Raw genomic sequence first — 22,525 nt, forward strand, 5'->3', positions numbered from 1 at the left:
CTACACCATGCTCTCTCTCAATCTGGAGAATACTGCACTACACTCTTATACTGCTGCTATTCCACTTTTACTGCTCCTGCTGCCTCTTGTGGCATTCTGGGGTTTGTAGTTCGGTGAGGCCTAAGAGCTCTCTGGCTGAAAATTCCAAATGCCTTTCCCTAAACTACAAATCCCAGGATTCCACAGGAGGCAGCCATAGCAGTAAAAGTGGAAAAGCACACTGCAGAAATAATCCAGTTTGAGACGGCTTTAACTGTCTTGGCTCAGTTCTAGGGAATCCAGGGAATTGTAGTTTATTGTGACACCAGAGTTCTCTGATAGAGAAGGCTAAATGTCTCACAAAACTACAGCTCTCAGAAATCCCTAGCACTGAGTCAAGGCAGTTAAAGCAGCCTTAAACAGGATTATTCCTGCAGTGTGCTTTGGACCTACAGATGTGTAGTGCAGTGTTCTCCTCTCCCTAAAGCTATGGGGGGGGGGGGGAGACTGATGCTGTCATATATTTTAAGTATTATAGATCAGCTCATGTGGATATCACAGTTGGAAGAGTGAGCCATTCTGCCTTTGACAAAATGGTACATCATCTATAGTATAATGGAGGGCTGGGCTATTCTTCTGTAGGAAGTGACCTTCTAATCCCCATCTGACTTGCTAGCATTCTTGGAATTCTTGATCAGCCAGGATTTCTTCTCCACAGCCTTGGGCTTTTACTCTCTAACCTTATATAGCATTACAGCTAAAGTAAGCATTAAGATCAGTCCATACAACATGATCAACTATACCTTAAAAGCTCTCATTAAGACCTATGCCTGCTGCTACCACTTGCATTTTTCCTTTGTGGCATCCTAGTGTATCCTTAGCAACTAGTCCAGACTCCAAAAGACAGAATACATAGAGAAATTGAAGGAAGTGTTGCCCAGCAACACTGGGCAATAAGTACAGTCAACCCTCTGTAACCATGGATTATCCACAGATTCAGCTATCCACAGCTTGAAAATATTAAGAAAAAAGTATAACTTTCAAATAGTAAACCTTGATTTTGCCATTTTTATATCAGAGACATGATTTTTCTATCCCAGTACATTTAATAGGACTTGTACATCCACAGATTTTGGTATCCATTTTGGGGGGGGAGGGGCTGTGTGTGTCCTAGAACCAAACAGTAGCAGATAAAAAGGGCTTACTATATTGTCAGTTTAGGAGAAAAGGAATGTGTTTTTCATTTTCAGTAGTTTTTAAAAATGATTTTAAACTGTACAAATAAAGCAGTTTAGCAACTTACAGAGTATTTTACAAGTCTAGAGCTTTTTATGTTTAGATGCAAACAGTGCACACATTAGGGGAGAACAAACTTGTCCAACACACTAACTTTCTGTAAGGGCTGTTCACAATGTCTAGGTGGTCTGTCAGGAGGAAAGAAGAACTTGATCTTTTAACATTCAGTTTATCCTGCATGGATTCTGCCAATGCAGTAAGTGAAGTTACCTGGAGACTTCACTAACTATACTACTGTTGCACTAAAGCAGGGGTAGGCAACCTACGGCCCGCGGGCCGGATCTGGCCCGAGGCCTTCCCACCAGCCCCTGTGCTGTCCTGCCGCCGATCGCCCTGTTTTTCCGCCGCTCCGGGCACCATTTTGTTTTTCAAAATGGCGGCCAAAGTCTCGCGTGATCTCAGGATGGCAAAGGTCACGCGAGACTTTGGCCGCCATCTAGGCTCCAGGGGCTGCAGTGGGCCTGCAGCAGGCTCCACCTCGCCCTCCTCCTCCTCCTCCTCCTCTCCCCTAAGAGCAGGGAAAGGAGGAGAGGCAGAAGGAGTGCAGAGCCAGGGAGAAAGGGAGCCAGGGAGCCACAGCCACAGCAAGGCAAGAGAGGTTGGTTCAATGGGGGAGGGGGTTAGCTGAAGCTACACCAACTACTTGTGGCTTTCTGGGTTGAGCCAGTGCATGCTTGCTGCCTTTAATTTTGAATTGCATTTTAGCAATTTCCATGCCTGTAACTTTAATATTATTATTATTATTATTATTATTATTTACTTGCCCTCGGTGTACTTTCTGCAAAATTCCTTCTTAGCACCTTGTGCTTTTCTGGGTTGAGCCAGTGCATGCTTGCTGCCTTTAATTTTGAATTGCATTTTAGTAATTTTCATGCCTGTAACTTTAATATTATTATTATTATTATTATTTACTTGCCCTTGGTGTACTTTCTGCAAAATTCCCTCGGAGGATGAGAAAGAGGAGGAGGAGGAGTGTGACTTTCCAAAGTGCATTTCTGTGTATTTTTGGTGCATTTATTGCTGAAAGGTCTGCTGTAACAATGATAGTAGTGGTGATGATGATGATATTTCGGTGGAAGCTCCACCCCTGGCATGTGGCTCCGCCCCTGGAGGGTGGAAGCTCCACCCCTGGCATGCGGCTCCATCCCCGGAGGGTGGAAGCTCCACCCCTGGCTTCGGCCCCCCAGTTGTCTGAGGGACAGCAACCTGGCCCCCGGCTCAAAAAGGTTGCCTACCCCTGCACTAAAGTATTAATGCTTTCTTTCCTTTCTGACAAGGTGGAACTTGTAATTTGTTACAAAAAGATCAGATACTGATAACAGCAATACCACAAGAATATAAAGGAATTTATTCTCCAAAGGCAAACTTCTCCTACTAAATACACCAAAACAAATTGGATAATTTATTATATTTAGAACAAAGTTAGAATATTTTCAATTTTTTATACATTAAAAAACAGAAAGGGTCCCAACTGATTTGAATTCTTTTGTAGGAGAGAAAATTAGCTATCAAAGTACTCTTTTTTTTTTTAAGCAAGAAGGGGTAGGAGAAGTACCATATTCTTGATTATCAAATTACACAGGTATCTTAAATCAGTGTCCACAAACATGCTTTCTTCCCTATCACCACTGACAAACAGTCTTAGATTTAGAAAGAGCCTCTGACATTTTCCAGAGACATAATGATCTTTTCTGAGCCTCAGTACCATTTCAGTTCTTCACTGCCTCTATTACACCAGCAGAAATTCATCCAGTGCAGTTGCTTCAAGCAGCTGAAGTGCTGTTACATTCTAGATCTCTGACTGTCAAAGAGCCCCCAGAAATACCAATTTACCAAATATTTTGTGGAGAAAATCATTCAGATTCATTCTGACTTGAGCTCCACATTAAACAAGCAATTGCAAAACCACTTTGAAGAGATCTTCACTAGGCACTACCATCTTAGATAATTACCAGCCAGTTTCTAATTTTCCTTTTTATAGTGTGGTGGCAGCACAACTCCAGGCTTTCAAGAATCCATTCCAATCTGGGTTCAGGCCCTGGTTATGGGATAGAAACAGCTTTGGTGGGTGACCTATGCCAGAAACTAAAATGGGCAATGGACCCCTGTTGGTTCTAGTGGAGCTTTGGAAGTATGGTATACTGCTTTTGGCTGATATGATACCTTGTGGCATTATCCTGCAGTGGTTCTGGTTCTTTTGGCTGAACGTTCTCCCAGAAGGTGATGCTAGGAAAGTGTACAGTCTCTTTGCTATGAGCCTGTGGGGGTCCACAGGATTCAGTACCAACACCTACATGAAACCACTGAGATGTCATCTGAAATGGGGTTGGGCGCCATCAATGATACCTAACTCTGTATATCTTTTACAACAGATGCCAAGCAGGTTGTGGAAGTCTTTGTCTGGGTGGTGATGGACTGGATGAAGGTAATTAAACTGAGGCATCAGACAAATGGAAAGTTCTGTTGGTCAGTAGAAAAGATAACCCGGACTTAGGATTTCAGCTGCTGTGACCAAAAGTGCCTTGATCAGCTTCAGCTGATGTGTCAGCTGCTCCTTTTACTAGGGAAAGCAGATCGCCACAGTGGTCCAAACTTTAATTATCTTCCTATTAAACAATTTCATGCATTCAATGATATAGGGTTGCTCTTGAAAAGTATTCAGAAGCTACAATTAGAGCAAAATGCAGGGGCCATCTATTGTTGGATGTACATTTTAGAGACCATATAACACTGGTCTTAATAAAAACTGCAAAAGACTTCCAATTTGTGCCCAAGATCAATTCAAGATGCTGGAATTGACTTACAAAGTCCTATACAGCTTGAGGCCAGAACACCTGAAAAACCACCTCCTTTCATGTAAGCCTGCTTGGAATTTGAGACCATCATAAGGCCCTTTTCCATGTCCCATCTCTCCACTGCTAAGTTTATGGGTACAAATGACAAAATTTTCTTTGTAGCAGCATCTGGAATGTGGAATTCCCTTCCAAGGGAACTCAGTGTGGCTTCAATGCTTTTGGGTTTCCGGCAGGCAGCTAAGTCTGTGTTGTTCTGCATGATCTTTCGTTCTTAAAACTATGGGCGGCTACTCTGGTTGCTTTAACCATAGATTTAAATTATTTTAAGGGATATTTTTAGTTGTGTTTGAAGTTCTTATTCATGTCTTTCCTATTTTCAGTCTTTTTTACACAATACATCACTTTGGGAACCCTAGTGAATCGAGAGGTGATGCCTAAATGTTACAAATAATCAAACTAATTGCCCCTGCTCCAACATGGATCTGGGGAGGAAGCTGGAAAGTTTGCCTGGCTGTTGTGATGGGAATGCTAGGAATACTGAGGACTTTCATGCTTAAGGTAATTCCAGTTATGACAAACAGATAGCAATGTTAAGGCCAAATCTTAGCTAGGTAACAACAGCAGTTGTAATTTTTGTATATCTGAAGTGTTTTCCTCAGCAATATACTGAATTAGTGCTTGAACTCACAGTGACTGTTACACAAATTGCAGCCATATCCTGCAGAAAAGGGGGAGGCACTTTCATTCCAGTAGAATAATGAAGTCTTTGTAGTAAAAGGTATCATACCCATTCTGACATCCTCAACTATTCCTTGTAAATACATTATGTCGCAGCTAACAGCAGTGCCTTCCTGCTGAAAACTAGAAATCACATTTAAAAGACAATAGTGCAAAAAGTATTGTGACTGTGTAGTTGTCCCAAACAGTGTCTCGACACTGAGACAACTGCACAGTCACACTACTTTTTGTTACTGTCTTACTTCAAGTCACTTCCAACTTATGGTGACCTTAAGATGAACCTATTGTGGGGTTTTCTTGGCAAGATTTGTTGAGAGTTGCCACTGCCTTCCCCTGAAGCTGAGAGCATATGGTTTGTCCAAGGTCACCCAGTGGGTTTCATGGCCTTACTGAGGAAAAAAAAAGGTCTTTAGTAGTAGTAGTAAAGGAAAATCTTAAGCTAGAGGCCTGTTGTATCTTTCATATTATGTAAGAAATTTGTTGTTGGGATTCATAATAGTGAGACAAATACAGTGGGCCCTCTCCTTCTGGATCCCCCTGCGTAATGGAATATCTGCCTACGCTTGAGCCCCATGTGGCAGTGTGGTGTGCGTGCACCATGGGAGGTTATATCCAATGATTTAAGCTTTCTCTGTCCAAAAACCCACTCCAGACTGTTGTCTGCCTTCTTAGATAGTGAAGGAGGTATGAAACCCAACTATAATATGTGAGAATGGAACTGCACACAGGTTTTGCAATGAGGAAGTAAAGAAGAGAACTGGCTGTGTGAACTCCTTAGCAACCACACAGTCATGGGGCTGTATCTAGCACTATCATGGAAGCGGTAGCATTATGATTTCCCCTCCACTCTTGCAACCCTGAAAAACCGTTCTGGATGGTCTCCCACCCACACAGAGCAGATTTTCAGATGAACAAGGGAGTCCCTTAGGAGTTACAGAACCTGCTTGCCTGAAAAGATTTACAGCATTGGAACCTGCCCACTGGAAGCAACCCAGAAACACTCACACACCTTAAATTTAAATGCACTGATTTTTTAACTATTTCTTCCCATCTATTTGAGTAGACACCTTCTAATACATTTTAATTGAATATAACTATCCCCCCCAGTACAGAAAACATGCAGGGGGAGCTGTGTTGGCCATTTATCAAACGCAAACAAAAATTCATCAGTGATACCTTTATTGGCCAACGAAAATGCACAATACAGTTGTTGCAAGCTTTTGAAGCTCCATAAGTTGGCTGGCCAATAAAGGTATCACTGATGGATTTTTTGTTTGCCTTTGTTAAATATCCAACACAGTTATCCCTGCACGATTTCTGTATTGTGAGATACCACATTGTAACTGCAACAGGGGAACCATGAAGAGTGGCCTGTGGACTGGGACCTCCAACCAAGGTAAAGCAATTTTTTTTCTTCTTAAATATGGACTGAATTCGTATGTTTTACCTCTACACCACCAAAATGTTCCTGATGCAAAAACATGGAGACTTCTTGAGGAATCCATTGTTCTCTGCCTACAAAGAGACCTATGACCTCACTGGAATGGAGACATATTGGATTGCAAAAGAGGGATCCCCAATGAGATGCAAATGGACTTTAAATTTCTTAGACTTTGAAAATCTCCCTATTGCTGCATGGCCAGAAGGAGGAGGAACTTGCCTGCACAAAATATATCCTCCTCAGCAGAACATCTTTACTAAGGACTGAAACAACATGCAGGCATCTGACTAAAATCTCCAATTGTTTTTCCCCTTCCTGTTCAGTTTGTAACATTTTGCCTGATAAAGAAGCCCACGGAGCTTTGAAAGCTTGCAACAAGTATATTGTGCATTTCAGTTGACCAATAAAGGTATCAATGATGGATTTTTTATCCCCCCAGTGAATAGTAAAAACATGTTTTTGTTTTACAGATAAACAAATTGAAGTCTGGCTCCAAAATATTGTCTAACACATGAGTAATTCAAGCGAACTGGTTAATAAGTCTATTTATTAAACTGGAATGGCTTAAATTCCACAAGGTTTAACTTGTGTTCAACAGTGGAACATACTGTACACCAAAATTCCTAAATCTACATTCAGGCTATTTGCTTATGCAGAAAATAAAAGGCAGATTTTTGAGATCTCAATTTTCTTCATCAAGCAGGATGTTACAAAAAAGCAGATGGAAAGTAAGAGGGGGAAAGGGGAGTATTAAGAGAAAGTGGTGTAAGTGGAGCAACTATAAATGGATTAAGTTTTAATATGTGTCATGCAATTTCAGGTTACAGTTGTTATGGGGCTTTGCCCAGGACTGGAGAAAAATCTAAGTAACTGCTAGATTTTAATTTTTGAAAAATAGGAAGATTATCCATTACATGTTTGTCCATCTTAACTATACTAGGTGTAACTTGAAACCTACATGACACTTACTGAAGCTGAATCTATTTTGTCCAGTTTTTTTTCCTGCAGCCCACTCTAAGATTATGACCACACAGGCCTTGTTACTTCAATGCCATTCAGCCCTCTTTTCCTTCTTCTCTCATTTGCTTTTTGCCTGAGTGATTCTGAAAGCTTGAACACTATTTCATACACATTGGATTGGTTCTAAGAAAAGTATCACCGTATATACCCGTGTACAAGTCGACCTCATGTATAAGTTGAGGGAAGGTTTCAGGGTCAAAATCCTGACCCGTAGATAAGTTGAAGGTAAAACTTAGGGGGCTATAAGAAAGGATGGAAAGGGGGAAATACCACTTTCGTCCCTCCTTCTCCTTCTCTGGACTTCTCCCAGCCAATTCCCAGGTGCTGGAGGAGAGGTTTTAACATCAGATTGAGAAAGGAAGCAAGTGGATTTAAATGGAGAGTTGTTTCCACAGGAAGCAAAGGCTTGCAAAATGGACTGAAGGGGGAAGGAATCGGTGTTCAATGGAGATTGGGGCATCATACTTGCTTGCTTTAGGAGCCTTCTAAGCACTACTGATGTACTGACCCTTGTATAAGTCTACTTAAGATTTCAGAGGCAATTTTGGGGCATAAATTTCTCGACTTATAGTCAAGTATATATAGTACTTCATTTTGTATTCTGGATTTTTCCCCTTGTTGACAAGCATAGCAGGTTACATTTGTGCTCTATTCAATGCCAGGGAAAAAAAGCATCTAAAGAGAAAGCATGGTGAACAGTTTGGTAGTTCTGTTAATTCTCAGTTTGAATGCAACTTCCCATTATTTCAGAATGTATTAGTACTCCTATCCATAGCTTAAAAATATTCCAAAAACATATTAATTCCAAAAAGCAAAACTTGATCAAGGGCCCAATGTATAAACACAGCATCATGAGCAGGGACGTAGCTAGGATTTTGGGAAGGGGGGGGGTCCAGACTAAGTGCCACCATTATAATGGGACTTGAGTGTGGTGGCACAGCAGCACACACCATTCATTTTTCTAATGGAAAGGGGGGATCCGGATCCCAAGAACCCCCCCCTTGGCTACGTCCCTGTCATGAGTTCTGTACTTTATCAAGTAAGTTGCAAATATTTAATTTCTGAACCAACAGCATGGACATTTTCTCAGTTGTTATTAGCAGTTGCTTTCATACTAAAACTCACTATTTCATTCAAAGATATAATTGTGTTAGTTTGTAGAATCAGTATGGAACCACTCCACCAAATGCATCTGAGGAAGTAGACTGAAGTCTACGAAAGCTCATGCTGCCAATTTCTTTCTTTCACTTAATCTCAAAGGTGCTACAAGGTGCTATCACCCTCTGGAAACATTTAAAAAGAGGCTTAAAACCTTCCTCTTCTGTCAAGCCTTCCCCCCTGGAAAATGAAGTCGTGTACTCTGATCCCACTGACTCTTTACCTCACCCTTTTGATTGATTGAATGATTGTTTTTAGATTGTATATTGTATTTAGTGCTCTTGGTTTTATCTATTTTATGATGTTTTTGTAACTGGTTTTAAACTCTATGTAAATAGCTTTTATCTTTTTGGAAAAGCGGTATATAAATAAAATTTATTATTATTATTGTTGTTGTTGTTGTTACAAGATCACTATTCCATTGGATGAGTTACACTCAACTGTGGTGTGTGTGTGTGTGTGTGTGTCTTCAAGTTGCCTGTCAACTTCTGGTGGTCCCAAGAATTCCATAGGATTTTCTTAGGCAAGGAACAAAAAGAGGTGGTTTTGTCGGTTACTTCAAACCTGAATGCTCCTAAAAGACAAGATGACTAAACTGAGTGTATCATACTTTGGCCGTATCACGAGAAGGCATTTTTTTTCAACAGAAAAGACAATAATGCTTAGCAAAGTAGAAGACCAGATTCTAATGGACAGACTCAATCAAAGAAGCCATGGCCCTGAGTCTGCAAGACCTGAGCAGAGTAGATGGTGATAGGGTGACTTGGAGGTCTCTCATTCAACACCATAAGCTGAAGATGACTTGTTAATAACATATTGCAATTTGTTTAGTGTATGTGCCTTCTCTCAGCCTCAGGGGAAGGCAATGGCAAACCTCTTAACAAATCTTGCCAAGAAAACCACATAATTTGCCTTAGGGTTGCTGTAAGTGGGAAATGACTTGAAGGCATACAACAACAATGTGCCTTAAAGTTACCTGACTTATGGTGACCTCATGAATTTCATAGGGTGTTCCCAGGCAAGCAACACTCAGTGGTGGTTTTGCCAGTCCTTTTCTCTTAAATATAGCCTATAGCACCTGGTATTTGTCTGCAGTCTCCTATCCAAGTGCTAATCTGGGCTGACCCTACTTAGCTTCCAAGAAGCTAAGGAATTGGTGCCTTATGGTATTTAGGCCATATATCATCTAACCATCACACATTCTAAAATTCATTACACCAGCAGATGTGTCACACCCAACTGTGTGCTGGATGATGGCTTTTGTCTTCACAACAGGCCTGTGAAGGCTATGGCAAGGACAAAGACCCTCTCTTTATTAACAGAAATTCTCCAATCTCTATTTTTCAAATATTCTTTGAAATTTCTTTCCTCCAGCTCAACAGAAGTACAGCTTCTCACAAGGGGCTCCAATGTCTCATCAGATATAACATGACAAAGATAGCAAAAAAGTGGGTTAAATGATCTTAGCTTTTGCTATAGGCACTATCTAACTGCAAACTGATAGGCTGCTACAACTAGCACATATTAGTATGTATGTTTATTAGGAATGAGAAAATTGAAAAGTGACTTATCAATTTAAAACTGTTCCCCATCCTGCTGTGATTTAATCATTCCACCAGGAGGGTGTCAGCATATGGAAGAACAGATTACAGTGTTCAAAATTTGGGACAACCTTGGTAACCAAGACAAAATTTGCAGTTAACTAGGACTCTGTCCAATCACTTCAGCAATTTATATATGTGGCTACCTGACACCAAGGATGCTTCCAGACAGAGAGCTGGTGGTAGAGAAAAAAGATGGCAGAGAACACACACACACACACGATTATATATAGACTTCATCATCTAGGAACCCTACTCTCCAATAAAATTCTATATATGAAACAGGTAAATTGGACCATAAAAGCCTTGTCTGAAGTGCCCTCAAGTTTTCTGTTCAATGTACAGGGGTTGACCTAAGGTGCTAGTTCATGTCTTGCAATCTGCCTTCAAAGGAGGTCAAAGATAATTACCTGCTCCATTCACCTTCTCCTAACCTTTAAAGCTATGGAAGAAGAACACAGACTTATTTTTTATGTCATCTGATTTGACGTTACACAGGGAAAAGGATCTTGTCCACTGCTGCACTGAGCCCTATAAGGCTCAGTTGAATTGTGAGAATGACCCCCTATCCACCTAGAGATAGGTAATCTATCACAGTTACCAGGAGAAATAATTAAAATAGGGGCACTCAGTGAAAATAGAAACCTCTGAGGTACTGAAACAATCTGCACAACTGCAGTGGCTGAACTTCTAAATCATGCCTATATGATAGAAGTAGATCTAAAAGTCTGAGTATTAATCATAGAAGTGACTTTCTATCTCCTTCTTTGCATAACAGCCCCATAACTGCATCACCAAGAGTCCCTGTGGAGTGGTGCCACATTAAAATAAAGAGTTACCACTGGAGGGAATATTGTCTTCTATGAAACATTTTCTGCTTGTATTTGAAGTAGATTTTTGCTTTTATGCGAACATGCTACAACCTGATACACAGAAGGGGCAAAACTTGGCACAAAGAACAGACTTGAGACAATATTGTTCAACTGCCAAAAGCTTTTGAAACTCGGCAGTGCCTAGATAGGAGGCCACATGAAAATCATATTCCAAAGCCAGAATGCCTTTGAGAAAGATTTTATGTGTGTGTGTGTGTGTCTGTCTGGGAGAGAGGGAGAACAAAACTCATGAGGTCCAGGCTTCACCCAAGTAATGTGATGTTTTTAATATCCATGTTCATTTCCACATAAAACCATTCACTTACATGACAGAAAAAGTAAGTCGATGCACCCAAGGACATGCTGCAAGGATAGAGATTCTCCCATCCACCCCCAAATCTCCCAAAATGGATTCCACTGTAAGATTTTTTTTTTTTTGGGGGGGGGAGCCTTTTTTTCAGAAGGTTAAGGAGGGAGAACATATTTAGCAAACCACCTTGGCCTAGTAAGACTTTCTGAACCTGACTCAGGAATTAAAAGTTGTGTTTTGATGCGGCTGAACCCAAAATAAAGTCTGGTTTAGAAAGCAGACTTCTGTGACAATGGTTTAGTGGAAATAATGGGAATGGATCTGGTGTGTGTGTGTGTGTGTGTGTGTGAATTTTTCAGTCTCCCCTCCTCCTGAATTTCAGACTATTTTTTGTTGCTTTCATTTCTGACTTATCATGGGATTTTCTTTGCAAGCTTTGTTCAAAGAGAGTTTGTTTTTGCCACCTTCTGAAGCTGAGAGAGTATGACTTGCCTAGAGATGTGAAGGATCAGAAAAAAATAGGGGGGAAAGCCAGGAAAAAATTGAAAAAATATAGAAAATAAATTATGGAATGTTTTATTTAAGCATGATTCAGGGGAAATAATTAGAGGAAAAAAGTTTTTTTCCTGAATTATTCCAGGTTTTCCCCCCCTGCGTCTTCACATCTGTAGACTTGCCCAAGGTCACCAAGTGTGTTTCCATGGCTGAGAAGGAATTCAAGGTCTCCAGAGTCATAGTCCAATGCTCAAACCACTACAGTATACTACCTCTTGGAGGTGTAGTTTACCTTCTCCAAATACTGGAACAGCCAGACTCTCTTAAAAGGATATGCAGGATAAGTAATAGTCCACCAACATTTTAATTATACAGAGTACCCACTGGTTTTTTTGTCCAGTTTTACTATACTATTCCAGAAAGCTTGGAAGAAAAATACTTCAGCATCTAGCTTTGACACTACAGTATTTTCCAGTTTTACCGCTTTAACAGATTTATTCCTACTCTGTTGGCCCAAAGTATCTAAAATGATTACTTCCCTCTCATGTTTCTAATTTAATCTTTAGACTTCACATTGAAAATCTTTACTTGTGTAAACCAAAATTTCTGTTTTAAAACTAAAATCCATAAATGTTTGATGGAAACTGAGATCAAGTGGGCAAGGAATTTACCCACAATTATATTCCAATTTCCTTATGTAAATGGAATACAAGGAATCATGTATCCTTGTATGCCATGAATCCAGGACTGGATACTGACAATTAGTAAAACGTTATTAGCTAACTGACTTATCTGAAACAGTTTGGGAGACAAAACTGGTCAAACATCTCATCACAGAGATATACTACTGGAATAAGACAGTGCAAGATAATGCTAGATAAGCAGCACTGGCCTGATCGGATGAAATGAAAGATCTTAAATTTTATATATTATTCAGTCAATTTTATGATATCTTATGTCATATTTATCTTTTATATTGCCCTTACTATAGCCATCATTATAGCACTTGGCTAAACTAAGTAAGGGCCACCCACTTAAAGGCAAAGACTGAAAATTGTCTCCCACTTCATTTTCGTCTATGACTTTTATATGGAGAGCATCCAAGATAAATGAATGACTTTCAAACCAGGCTATTTAAAAATTCGACTCAACTGTGTTGAACTCTGAACACACCCAATCAGATATTTGTGCAGCTGGTTTCAAAAGGTATGTAGCTTTTATGCTGATAGGGCTTGATTCAGAAAAGATCAGCTAGTTCTTGTCAAACTGAGTTGATTTATAAAATAAGGTAATCCTTTTTAGCAAAAGCACACATTGACAATATGATGATTGGCACATCAGCAACTGTAAATCTGTTTTAAAAACAATTTACATTATTAAGTTCTCCTCAATTAAACATAATTTCTCAAGTTAAAAAATACTCTGTCACAGTTCAGTAACAGATTACTTATTTTGAAATTGCTATGGCTTAAAACTACTGAACTCAAGTTAGGCCCCAGTCCTGTTGCTACTTCCTCCCTCTACTTGCAGCGCTCTGCATGGGTGAGTCATTGCTAACATTACATCATCTTGTTCAGGGAGGGGCCTGGCTTCAATAGTGAAAATTACAACCGTGATTAAGAACCACACAGAACATGCTCTAGATCATATAAACAGTTATGTACCTTGCAAAACATAAAATCAAAGGTTCAAAATTACTTTTCTTGGCTGCTAACAAATTAATAAATTGTGTGATGTACATAAATATAGTGCCACAGGGGAAACTGTCACTATTACAGAAGTGTCTTGCTACAGAAGGGGTAGGCAAAATGTGTCCGTCTGGACATCTGTGGCCCCATAGCCTCTTTTTTCAGTCTCTAGTTCCCTCAAAGCCTTTCCTCATTTTTATTTTTCAGACAATAATCTAGGAATTACCCAGAGAACTGCTAAAATGCCCCCAAACACTGCTGTCTGGCCTAATTAACAGCTTACAAAATGCCTCTGTCTGGCTAGGGGTGGTGATAACTGCCATGAGAACTGTCTCCCAATCTAACTGTCCACACCTTTGTACTACAAAGATCCAGGTGTAAACATGTGAAGCAGAAAAAGTAACTTGCTATGTGTTTTTCCTCAAAAAGTAGGTCCAGAGATTTGAAAGCTTTTTTTATAGTTTCATAGATTACCCTTGAATGTTAACTTTTTTAAAAAAAGAGAGAGAGAAATAGTTAGATTGCATTCTCACCAGCACATCATTGCAGATATCCCTTAGTTCAGTCTCAATTTTCTCTCTGTACTCTCGGGCCATTTGCTGCTTTTTCTCAGCACCTTCCGTCTTTTGTTCAATACTTGAGACAACCCTCCAGGATGACCTACGTGCTCCTACAACATTTTTGTAAGCGACAGAGAGAAGATTCCTCTCCTCATTGGATAATTCTGCTCCTTGCTCAGTCACAGACTTCATGCAGGCTGCCATGTCATCATATCTCTCAGCCTGCTCAGCCAGTTTGGCTTTCTGCACCAACTCGTTTTTATCCATGCTGATTTCTCTGGAGAATAAAAATATCAAAGTATTACTCAGTCATCTATCAGGCAAATGCATTCATTGACTATAGCTGTCTCTTAACAAGTCAATGGGTATACAGTTAAGACTCCAGTCATGTATACTTTTGGTTAGGAACAAATACCACATATTTCAGTGACCCTTCTTCCAAAATAAGTGCAGGATTGCTATGCCTTTGTCAAGATAAGGATCTTACTGTCAGTTCTATAAAATTACTGCAGTGTTCAGAAGACCTCTGCAATCCCAAAAACCTTCCAAGAGAAGACTGGAGGAATGCAAGCTATGTCTCCAGAAGCCTCAGCCATTATTCCCAAGACTATCCTGACTCTTCATTTCAAACAGCTAGTATCAGCGGTTTGCTATTTTGAGGCAAACTCCAAACTGTTATGTAATCCCAAGAATTTCATTTTACAATGGGTGTTGGGAAAGCCATTATTTTCCTTTTCATAACTGTCTCAAGTTTCTCACACTACCTCTTTTTCTTGTAAAATCTGATTGACATCAAATCCATCAGGTTTGATTCATTTCTACATAACTCAGTCAGTGAGATTTACTCCAAAGAGCAAGTGCTAAACTCATAGTGTAATTCCATAGATGTCAATGAACTGTTAAGGACCAGGATGTAATGTTCAAGCTCTTGAGGTTCTGAAGGGTCTGTATTCTGCAGTCAACAACCAAGACTTTGGCCACAAAAACAAGGAAACGTTTTAATGTGCAATTTTAGCCTTAGTGATTCCTTATCTTATTTTAATTCCAGGCTGGTACATTTAATTAATCTGTTTTGTGATACAGTGCCACCTGATTTTATAAGCTCGGCTGTCTGACTGAAAGGAAACAAGTGGCCCTCCGTATCCACAGGTTCATTATCCACACCTTCAACCATTCATGGCTGGAATATATATATCTATACACACACACACACACACGCTCTCTCTCCAAAAGTCAAACCTTGATGGCACCATTTTATATAAGGGACACCATTTCACTAACATCATTATATATAATATGAGACTTGAGCACCCATAGATTTTAATATCCACAGGGGATCCTGGAGCCAAACCTCTGTGGATACCATGGGCCCACTGTAATTTAGTTCTGCGTTTGGGGAGGGAAAAATTTCTTTCTTTCTTTCTTTCTTTCTTTCTTTCTTTCTTTCTAGTATTTCCATATTGTGACAGATTATATTGAGTCCCTAGACTTTAGTCAAGCTAGATTTTTGGAGGAAAAAATACTAACTGTGAAAGTGGACTTTTCCTCCCTCTGTACCTCCATAACCTTACTGGGGAGTCCCTCAAGACTCTGAAGCAAATTGGGGACAAGGGATACTATTTTCCTATGCCACTGTATTTAATGGAATTTAAGCATACACAGATTTTGGTATCCTGAACAAAACCCCAGTGGATAAAACCTTCCAAGAGAAGACTGGAGGAATGCAAGCTCTGTGCTTGAGGAGGAAAAAGGTTTCTTTCTCTTCCCCCATGTTTCTACATCGTGGCAGATTGTACTGAGTCCCTAGACTTTGGTCAAGCTAGATTTTGAGAGAAAGAACTGTAATTATGCAAGTGGACTTTCTTCTCTCTGTACCTCCACACCCTTAGATTGCTACTAGAAGTCTCTCAACCCTCTGAAGCAAATTAGGGACAAGGGACACCATTCTACTATGTCATGGTATATAATGGGACTTTGGCCTCCAGATGTGGGTATGGGAGGGGGCATCCTGGAAGCAAACCCCTAGTGGATACCAAAGAGTTAATCACGTGATTTCAGTACACATTCCCAATTTAAGTCTAAAAAAGCTCATGCTGCCAATTTCTTTCTTACAGTTAGGGCCAAAATACACTGCAAAAATAATCCAGTTTGAGACTGCTTTAACTGCCATGGCTCAATGCTAGGGAATTCTGGGAACTATAGTTTTGTGAGACATTTAGCCTTCTCTGTCAGAGGTCTAGTGCCACAATAAACTACAATTCCCAGGATTCCCTAGCAATGAGCCAGGGCAGTTAAAGTGGTCTCAGAATGGATTATTTCTGCAGTGTGCTTTGGACCTTAAGTCTCAAAGGGGCTACAAGATCTCATTACATACTGATTTTACAAACTAAAGCCCAAAAGAGAAATAATCCAGTCTGAGACAGCTTTAACTGTCCTGGTTCAGTGCTAGGGGATTCTGGGAACTGTAGTTTATTGCACCACTAGAGCTCTTGACAGAGAAGGCTAAATGTCTCACCGAACTACAGTTCCCAGAATCCCCTAGCACTGAACCAGGACAGTTAAAGCTGTCTCAGACTGGATTATTTCTGTTCTGGGCTTTAGTTTGTAAAATCAGTATGTAAAGAGATCTTGTAGCCCCTTTGAGACTTAAGGTCCAAAGCACACTGCAGAAATAATCCAGTCTCGAACAGGGCAATTAAAATAAGGTGGGTTGGGTTTTTTGGGGGAATAAGGGGGGTCAGGTTTTGGAGGAAGACAGAGTGGGTTGGGTTTTGGGGGGGAGAAGAAGATGGGTTTTATATATATATATATATATATATATATATTACATCAACTGATCAAACCTCAGTAAGGGGGGTTATGTTTTGAGGGTGACTGAGGTGGGTCGGGTTTGGGGAGGTGGAATGGGGTGGGTCAGGTTTTAGGGGGAAAGCGAGGTGGATTGGGTTTTTCTGGGATGAATGGGCTGGGATTTGGTGGTGAATAAGGTGTGCTGGGTTTGAGGGGGGCAGTGGAATAAGGTGGGTCAGCTTTTGGGGGGAGAAAATAAGGCGGATGATTTCTGCAGTGTGTGTTTTGGACCTAGCTCTCCTTAACATGCCGGATGATCTAGGGGCTACATCTCTGGATCACTTCCTCCAGGGCAGGAGCTTCGACTCTCGGCTGTCTTAAAATGGTGCTGGCTGGTGCACGAATGCCACAGGCGGCCATGAGGTGTGACTCCTGTGTGTGTGTCTCTTGCCGCAGCTGGCAGGGCTACAAACGTGGCTGGCAGGGGCAAGGGGTGCGAGATGATGGTGGCGGTGATGTGGGCGAAGGGAAGCGGGGAGGAGGAGGGGGAGGAAGGAGAAGAAGAGGAGCCAGGCCAGACTCTCTCTGTGGCCCCTCCCAGCGCCGCAGCCGCCCGGCCCCGGAGGAGACATGCAGCGCCTTGTCTGGGCTCTTTGTCATGGCGGATTCGTGTCAGAGCCCAGCCCACTTCTCTGCGCGTTAATCCCCTTCTCCCTCCCTCCCTCCCTCACCTCCGCCCCGCAGAGGGAGGCGATGCAGCACCAGCACCAGCAGCGAAGAAGGAGCCAGCATTCAAGGAGCATCACCTCCGCCCCGATTCAGGGAGGAAGGAAAATGAGAAACGGAAGGGAAGGGAAGCCCAGGCGCTGGAGGACAAGGAGACACGCCCGCAGCCCACCTGCCTCTGCCCCCAGCCGACGCCTCCCTGGCCCGCCCGAAACCACCCCAAAACCCACCCTCCCTATTCCCCTTCATTACCCGATCCCCCCAAAACCCGACCCACCTTATTTCCTCCCCCAAAAATGACCCACTCTATTCACCCCCAAAACTAAGCGCCCTTATTCTCCCCCCGAAAACCCGACCCATTCCCCCAAAACCTTCCCACCTGATTCCCCCTCAAAAAACGAGCCCCAGCCACATTATTCACCCCCAAAACCGCCCTGCCTTTCTCCTCCTTCCTCCCGCCTCGAAGGAGGAAGGAAGGGAGGAGGCGGCCTCAACGCCGATGCCCTCCTTCTGCGGCGGAGGATCGCGCCGGTTAAATGCGGTAAAAAACCTGAGGCCCCCCTTCCTTCCCTCTTTCCTTCCTTCCCTCTTTCCCTCCCATCTTGGCCTCAGAGAGAGAGAGAGGGGGAAATAGAAATATCTCCTATATAAAAATGGGGAGAGGGGTGCTGAATGCGGGGAGGCCACGCCCTGAAGAGGCCCCCGCAGCCCCTCCAGGGGCAGCAGGGAAGGAAGGAAGGAAGGAGGCAGAAGGAGCCCTTCTCCTCCTTCCTCCTCTCTCCCAACATGGCGCCCCAGACCCTTCCCTCCCTCCCTCGGCGCTTCCAGCCCCCTTCTCCTTCTCCTTCTCCTTCTCCTCCTCCGCCTGGCAGCAGGTAGAGAGCGAGCAAAAGCAGCCGCTCCCCTGCTTCTCCTCCCAGGAGCGAGGGGCGTCACCTGCCGCAGCCCCTGCGTTCAAAGCCAGCCTCGGACATTCCCCCGCAAACCTTGCTCCTGGGCTCCAACCGGGGCCGCCGTTACCTGCGGGGTCGACGCTACGAATGGACACAGGGAAAGGTTCGAGTTCCTCCTCCTCAGGCGGACGACGGTGCCTCGATCGCGGCTGGCTCCGCTGCTGCAGCCTCGCTCTCGCTGCTCCTTCTCCTTCTCCTCCTTCTCCCAAGTGCCACACACGGGGTCTCCGCCAATCAACGCGTCGCAACGCACGGGCGACGCACACACACACACACTCTCTCTCTCTCACACACACACAAGGGGCAGTGACGTCAAGCGGCGCCATGGCAACCGGGAGCGCGCGCGGGAGGGCGCCCACACTTTCCCTCTCTCATATTCCTTCGCCTTCCTTCCGCTTCCTCCTCCTCCCCCTCCCATCACATATGTGGGCGCGCGCCTGCTTCCCTTCTCGGCCTTATCAAAGCGAGGACTGCACCAACCGCCGCAAAAAAAGAGAGTGCGCGCGCCCCAGTCTGCGCATGCGCACCCGTCCCCGTCGGACACGCCTTGGAAAGCCGGGCTCTGTCTTAACATTCTTTTTCTTCAAAGCACGGGAGCGCGCGCGCGCCCTCCCGCTACTGCAGAGCGGGCTATTTGGCGCATGCGCGCAAGCCGCGCCTCTTCCTCCTTTTTCTCTTGCTGGCTGCTGCTGCTTCACAGAGAGAGAGAGAGAGAGAGAGAGAGAGAGAGAGAGAGGCCGAGCTGAGGCGGCAGGGCGAGGCGAGGCGAGGCAGCGCCCTTCCTGGCGCTCTCTCTGTTCACTTTCCAGCCCCACATTTCCCTGAGGGAAGCAGGGAGGGAGGCGCTGGGCGGCTGGCCTGAGGCGGACTTGAGGGAAATTCGACTTAATCCCGGCCTCCTCAGGGGCCTCCAGCCAAGGGCCTCCTTTTTTGTCCAGGGGGAATGCCCACATGCCCTCCATTTTGAGCAGGACTAAGGAGCTTGGATTTACATTTATACAAGCTGATAAGAGGTCTCCTTTCCCAGGACCTCTCCTTCATTTCAGCTTTTTCTGTCCAGGAGGAATTCCAAAAGATCCTCCACTTTGGCTAAGAAGCATTTTGGACCATGGCTTGAGAGCCATGAAACCCACCGGCAAGTTGCATGTTCTCAGCAATGGCAACCCTCCTCTGAAGAAGCTTGCCAAGAAACCCCTGTGATAGGTTTGCCTTAGCACCACCATAAGTAAAAGGCGACTTGAAGGCATGCAACAACAACAAGAAGCATGAATGTGCCTTTAGACTGGAGTTTATCACACGGGAGGAATTTCTCTTAATTTCGGATGAAAAGAAAGTGGGGCCAGGACGCATTCATGTGAATTCGCTAGTTCAGTGAATTTACGTGAATTCAAATTGTTTTTGAACTGACTTCCCATTGCCCAAAAATAGCTTGCCATTGCCCGAAATTGCGTGTGATCACCTCTCACGCAATAACGTGAAACCCCATGATTGCGTTCAGACTGACTTCCCATTGCCTGAAATTGCGTGTGGTAGTCTATCACAATAACATTAAATCCCATGATTGCAGTCAGACTGCCACTGGATTATGCTTCCAGTTTCCCTTGTCTGATAACATCCAGGGTGACCAGATGTTCTCCTTTTCCTGTTCTACATTTCAACCTTTTGTCCAGCAGGAATTCCAAAATGCCCTCCATTTTGAGCATGACGAAGAAGCCTGAATTTATATTTATATTAGTATTTTAGCTTTTGGTAGCATGCCCTACATTTTGCAGTGCCTTGTTCTCCTTTGTGGTCATGACATCAGGTTACCTTGGTCATTTGAGGCCATTGTGAGGAAGTTGTGAGGGAGACTGCTTGGCTCTTTTTTGTTGTACAGCCAACATGTTGTCGTGGTTTGAGTGTTAGATTATGACTGAAGACCAGGGTTCGAATTCCAGCTCAGCCATGAACATCCACTGGGTGACTTTGTGCAAGTCACACTCTCTCAGCCTCAGGAAAGCAATGGCAAACCCCTCTGAACAGGGTGGCCAAATGTCCTAACTGAAAAAGGAGACAAGGCAACTCAAAAATGACTTGAAGGAACACAACAGCTACTGTATATTATTTGAATTGTCTATCTCATCATAAGCATGGGAATAGGACACACATTAAAATAATTATATGAGGACAAACAAACCTAAATTTTACTAAGAACATTATTTTAATATTCACAGATTCCTCAATCAGAATGACAGGAGCAGAAACATACACATTTTTATATATTATATGGGAAGGTAAAAAATGGAAAACAATACAGGTGTTTATAAAAGTTACCATTACGCTGGATTCCTTGTATTTTTCAGAAGGGCAGAAAGAAAGAGGAGGAGGGCAACCAAAATGGTGCACAGTGTGGAAAACATGCCTGGAGAAGAGAAGCTTAAGAGGTGATATGACAGCCATGTTTAAATATTTAAAGGGATGTCATATTGATAGAAAAAGACTTGTTTTCTGCTGCTTCAGAGAGACTAGGACACTGAGCAATGAATTCAAACTACAGGAAAAGAGATTCCACCTTAACATTAGGAAGAACTTCCTGATGGTGAAAGCTGTTCAGTGGACCATGCTGCCTCGGCGAATGGTGGCATCTCCTTCTTTGGAGCTTTTTAAACACGCTGGATGGCCAACTGTTGGAGAGTGTTTTGACTGTGACTTCCTGCACGGTATGGAGTTGGACTAGATGGACCTTGCGGTCTCTTCCAACTCTATGATTCTCTAAAAAGGAATAAAGCAGTCATCTACAACATGGTTCCCTCTAAAAGTTTTTGGTTCAAGTACTCACTGAGATATGAAACTTACTGAGTGACCTAGGGCTAGGGACAGACACTCAGCCTGATTTACTTCACACATCTGTTGTGAGAATAAATGGACGTGGAGCTATGTGCACCTACTTCAGCTCATTGAAAAGAAGCTGGAATATAAAGTAACCAACCAAAATCTCAAAGTCGCCATATAGGGAGAGCTGCTAGAAAGGATATATTTGTCACGTGGGGAGGAAACTTTATCATAAATAGCAATATGTTGTGTTAATTTTTATTGTCCCAACTTCTTTGATTGTGAGGAGGAAGCCTTTCTGGCCAAAATTGTCTTTATGTAGTAGATTTAAATGTAAACATAATTGTCAAAAATTAAAACCAAGTGATTCAGTGGAATTTGCTGCCAAAAAGTGAGGAAAGCAGCTTTGGGAACCACATCCTTAGGCTGCATTTCTTCAACAAGTATTCTGCAGTAAAGAGCAGCAGAATGATTGTTTACCTTAAGGCCTTCCAGATTCCCTTTCTTGTATGATTGTTTTGCCTTCAGAATGCATAGTTGTTCTTTGTTACAGAGAATTAAAACATATTTGCTGAGATAAGTTCTTGTTGCTTGGAGATATTGCATTTTCCTAGATGGGCAAATAAAAAGTCAGCCAAAGGTGATGCTCTGTGTGCGTGTGTATGTGTGTGTAGTGCCTTCAAGTCGTTTCTGACTTGCTGGCAACTCTAAGGTGAACGTGTCACAGGGTATTCTTGGTGAGTTTCTTCAGAGGGGGTTTGCCATTGTCATCCTCTGAGGCTAAGATTGTGTGACTTGCCCAAAGTCAGCCAGTGGGTTTCCATGGCTGGGCTGAGATTCAATCTCTTCTCTCCAGAGTCCTAGTCTAATGTTCAAACTACTGCCCCACACACTGGCTCAAAGATGATGGTCCAAATTTCAGATTCATGGATTTTCTTCCTGTCAGCTTTATTCACTGTCCAGCTTTCACAACCATACATAGAAATGGGAAATACTATGGCATGGACAATTGTAATTTTAAAATTCAATTATATATTTTTACACTTCAGGTTCTTGTCTAGTTCCTTCATAGCTGCCCTTTGTTACCCAAAAAAGGTGGGTGACTGGGGGGTCCCCACCAAATGTGTCAGTTTCTCTTTAAAGGATGGAGAAATTAGCTTAAGCTTTGCAAGAGGTTGGTTAACTGTAGGACTGTTGGCATCTGTATACCAGTACTCACTGAGGAGGTCTCCAAGTTAAATTAAAAAGGTTTAGTTAAGATATAGGTAAGGTTGCAATCAAACGCAAGATAG

General features: G+C 42.7%; 1 protein-coding gene across 2 annotated transcripts in view; it reads right to left on the bottom strand.

Moving 5' to 3' along the window:
* Positions 1 to 18,724, bottom strand: part of YWHAZ (tyrosine 3-monooxygenase/tryptophan 5-monooxygenase activation protein zeta) — a 35,103-nt gene extending 16,379 nt beyond the window's left edge. The window contains exons 1-2 of one of the 2 annotated variants that reach the window (XM_089517733.1): positions 18,456 to 18,724; positions 13,927 to 14,230 (exon numbers count right to left, since the gene is read on the bottom strand). In XM_089517733.1, the coding sequence (XP_089373859.1) occupies positions 13,927 to 14,220 (294 nt within the window). In that variant the 5' untranslated portion in view covers positions 14,221 to 14,230; positions 18,456 to 18,724. The remainder of the gene's footprint in view (positions 1 to 13,926; positions 14,231 to 18,455) is intronic. The other variant, XM_089517734.1, reaches the window with a different exon arrangement.
* Between the last annotated feature and the right edge of the window lie 3,801 nt (positions 18,725 to 22,525).

The sequence above is a fragment of the Sceloporus occidentalis genome, unplaced genomic scaffold, assembly GCF_023333645.1.
Source record: "Sceloporus occidentalis isolate IW3139 unplaced genomic scaffold, rSceOcc1.0.p SCAF_3, whole genome shotgun sequence".
Classification (NCBI taxonomy): Eukaryota; Metazoa; Chordata; class Lepidosauria; order Squamata; family Phrynosomatidae; genus Sceloporus; species Sceloporus occidentalis.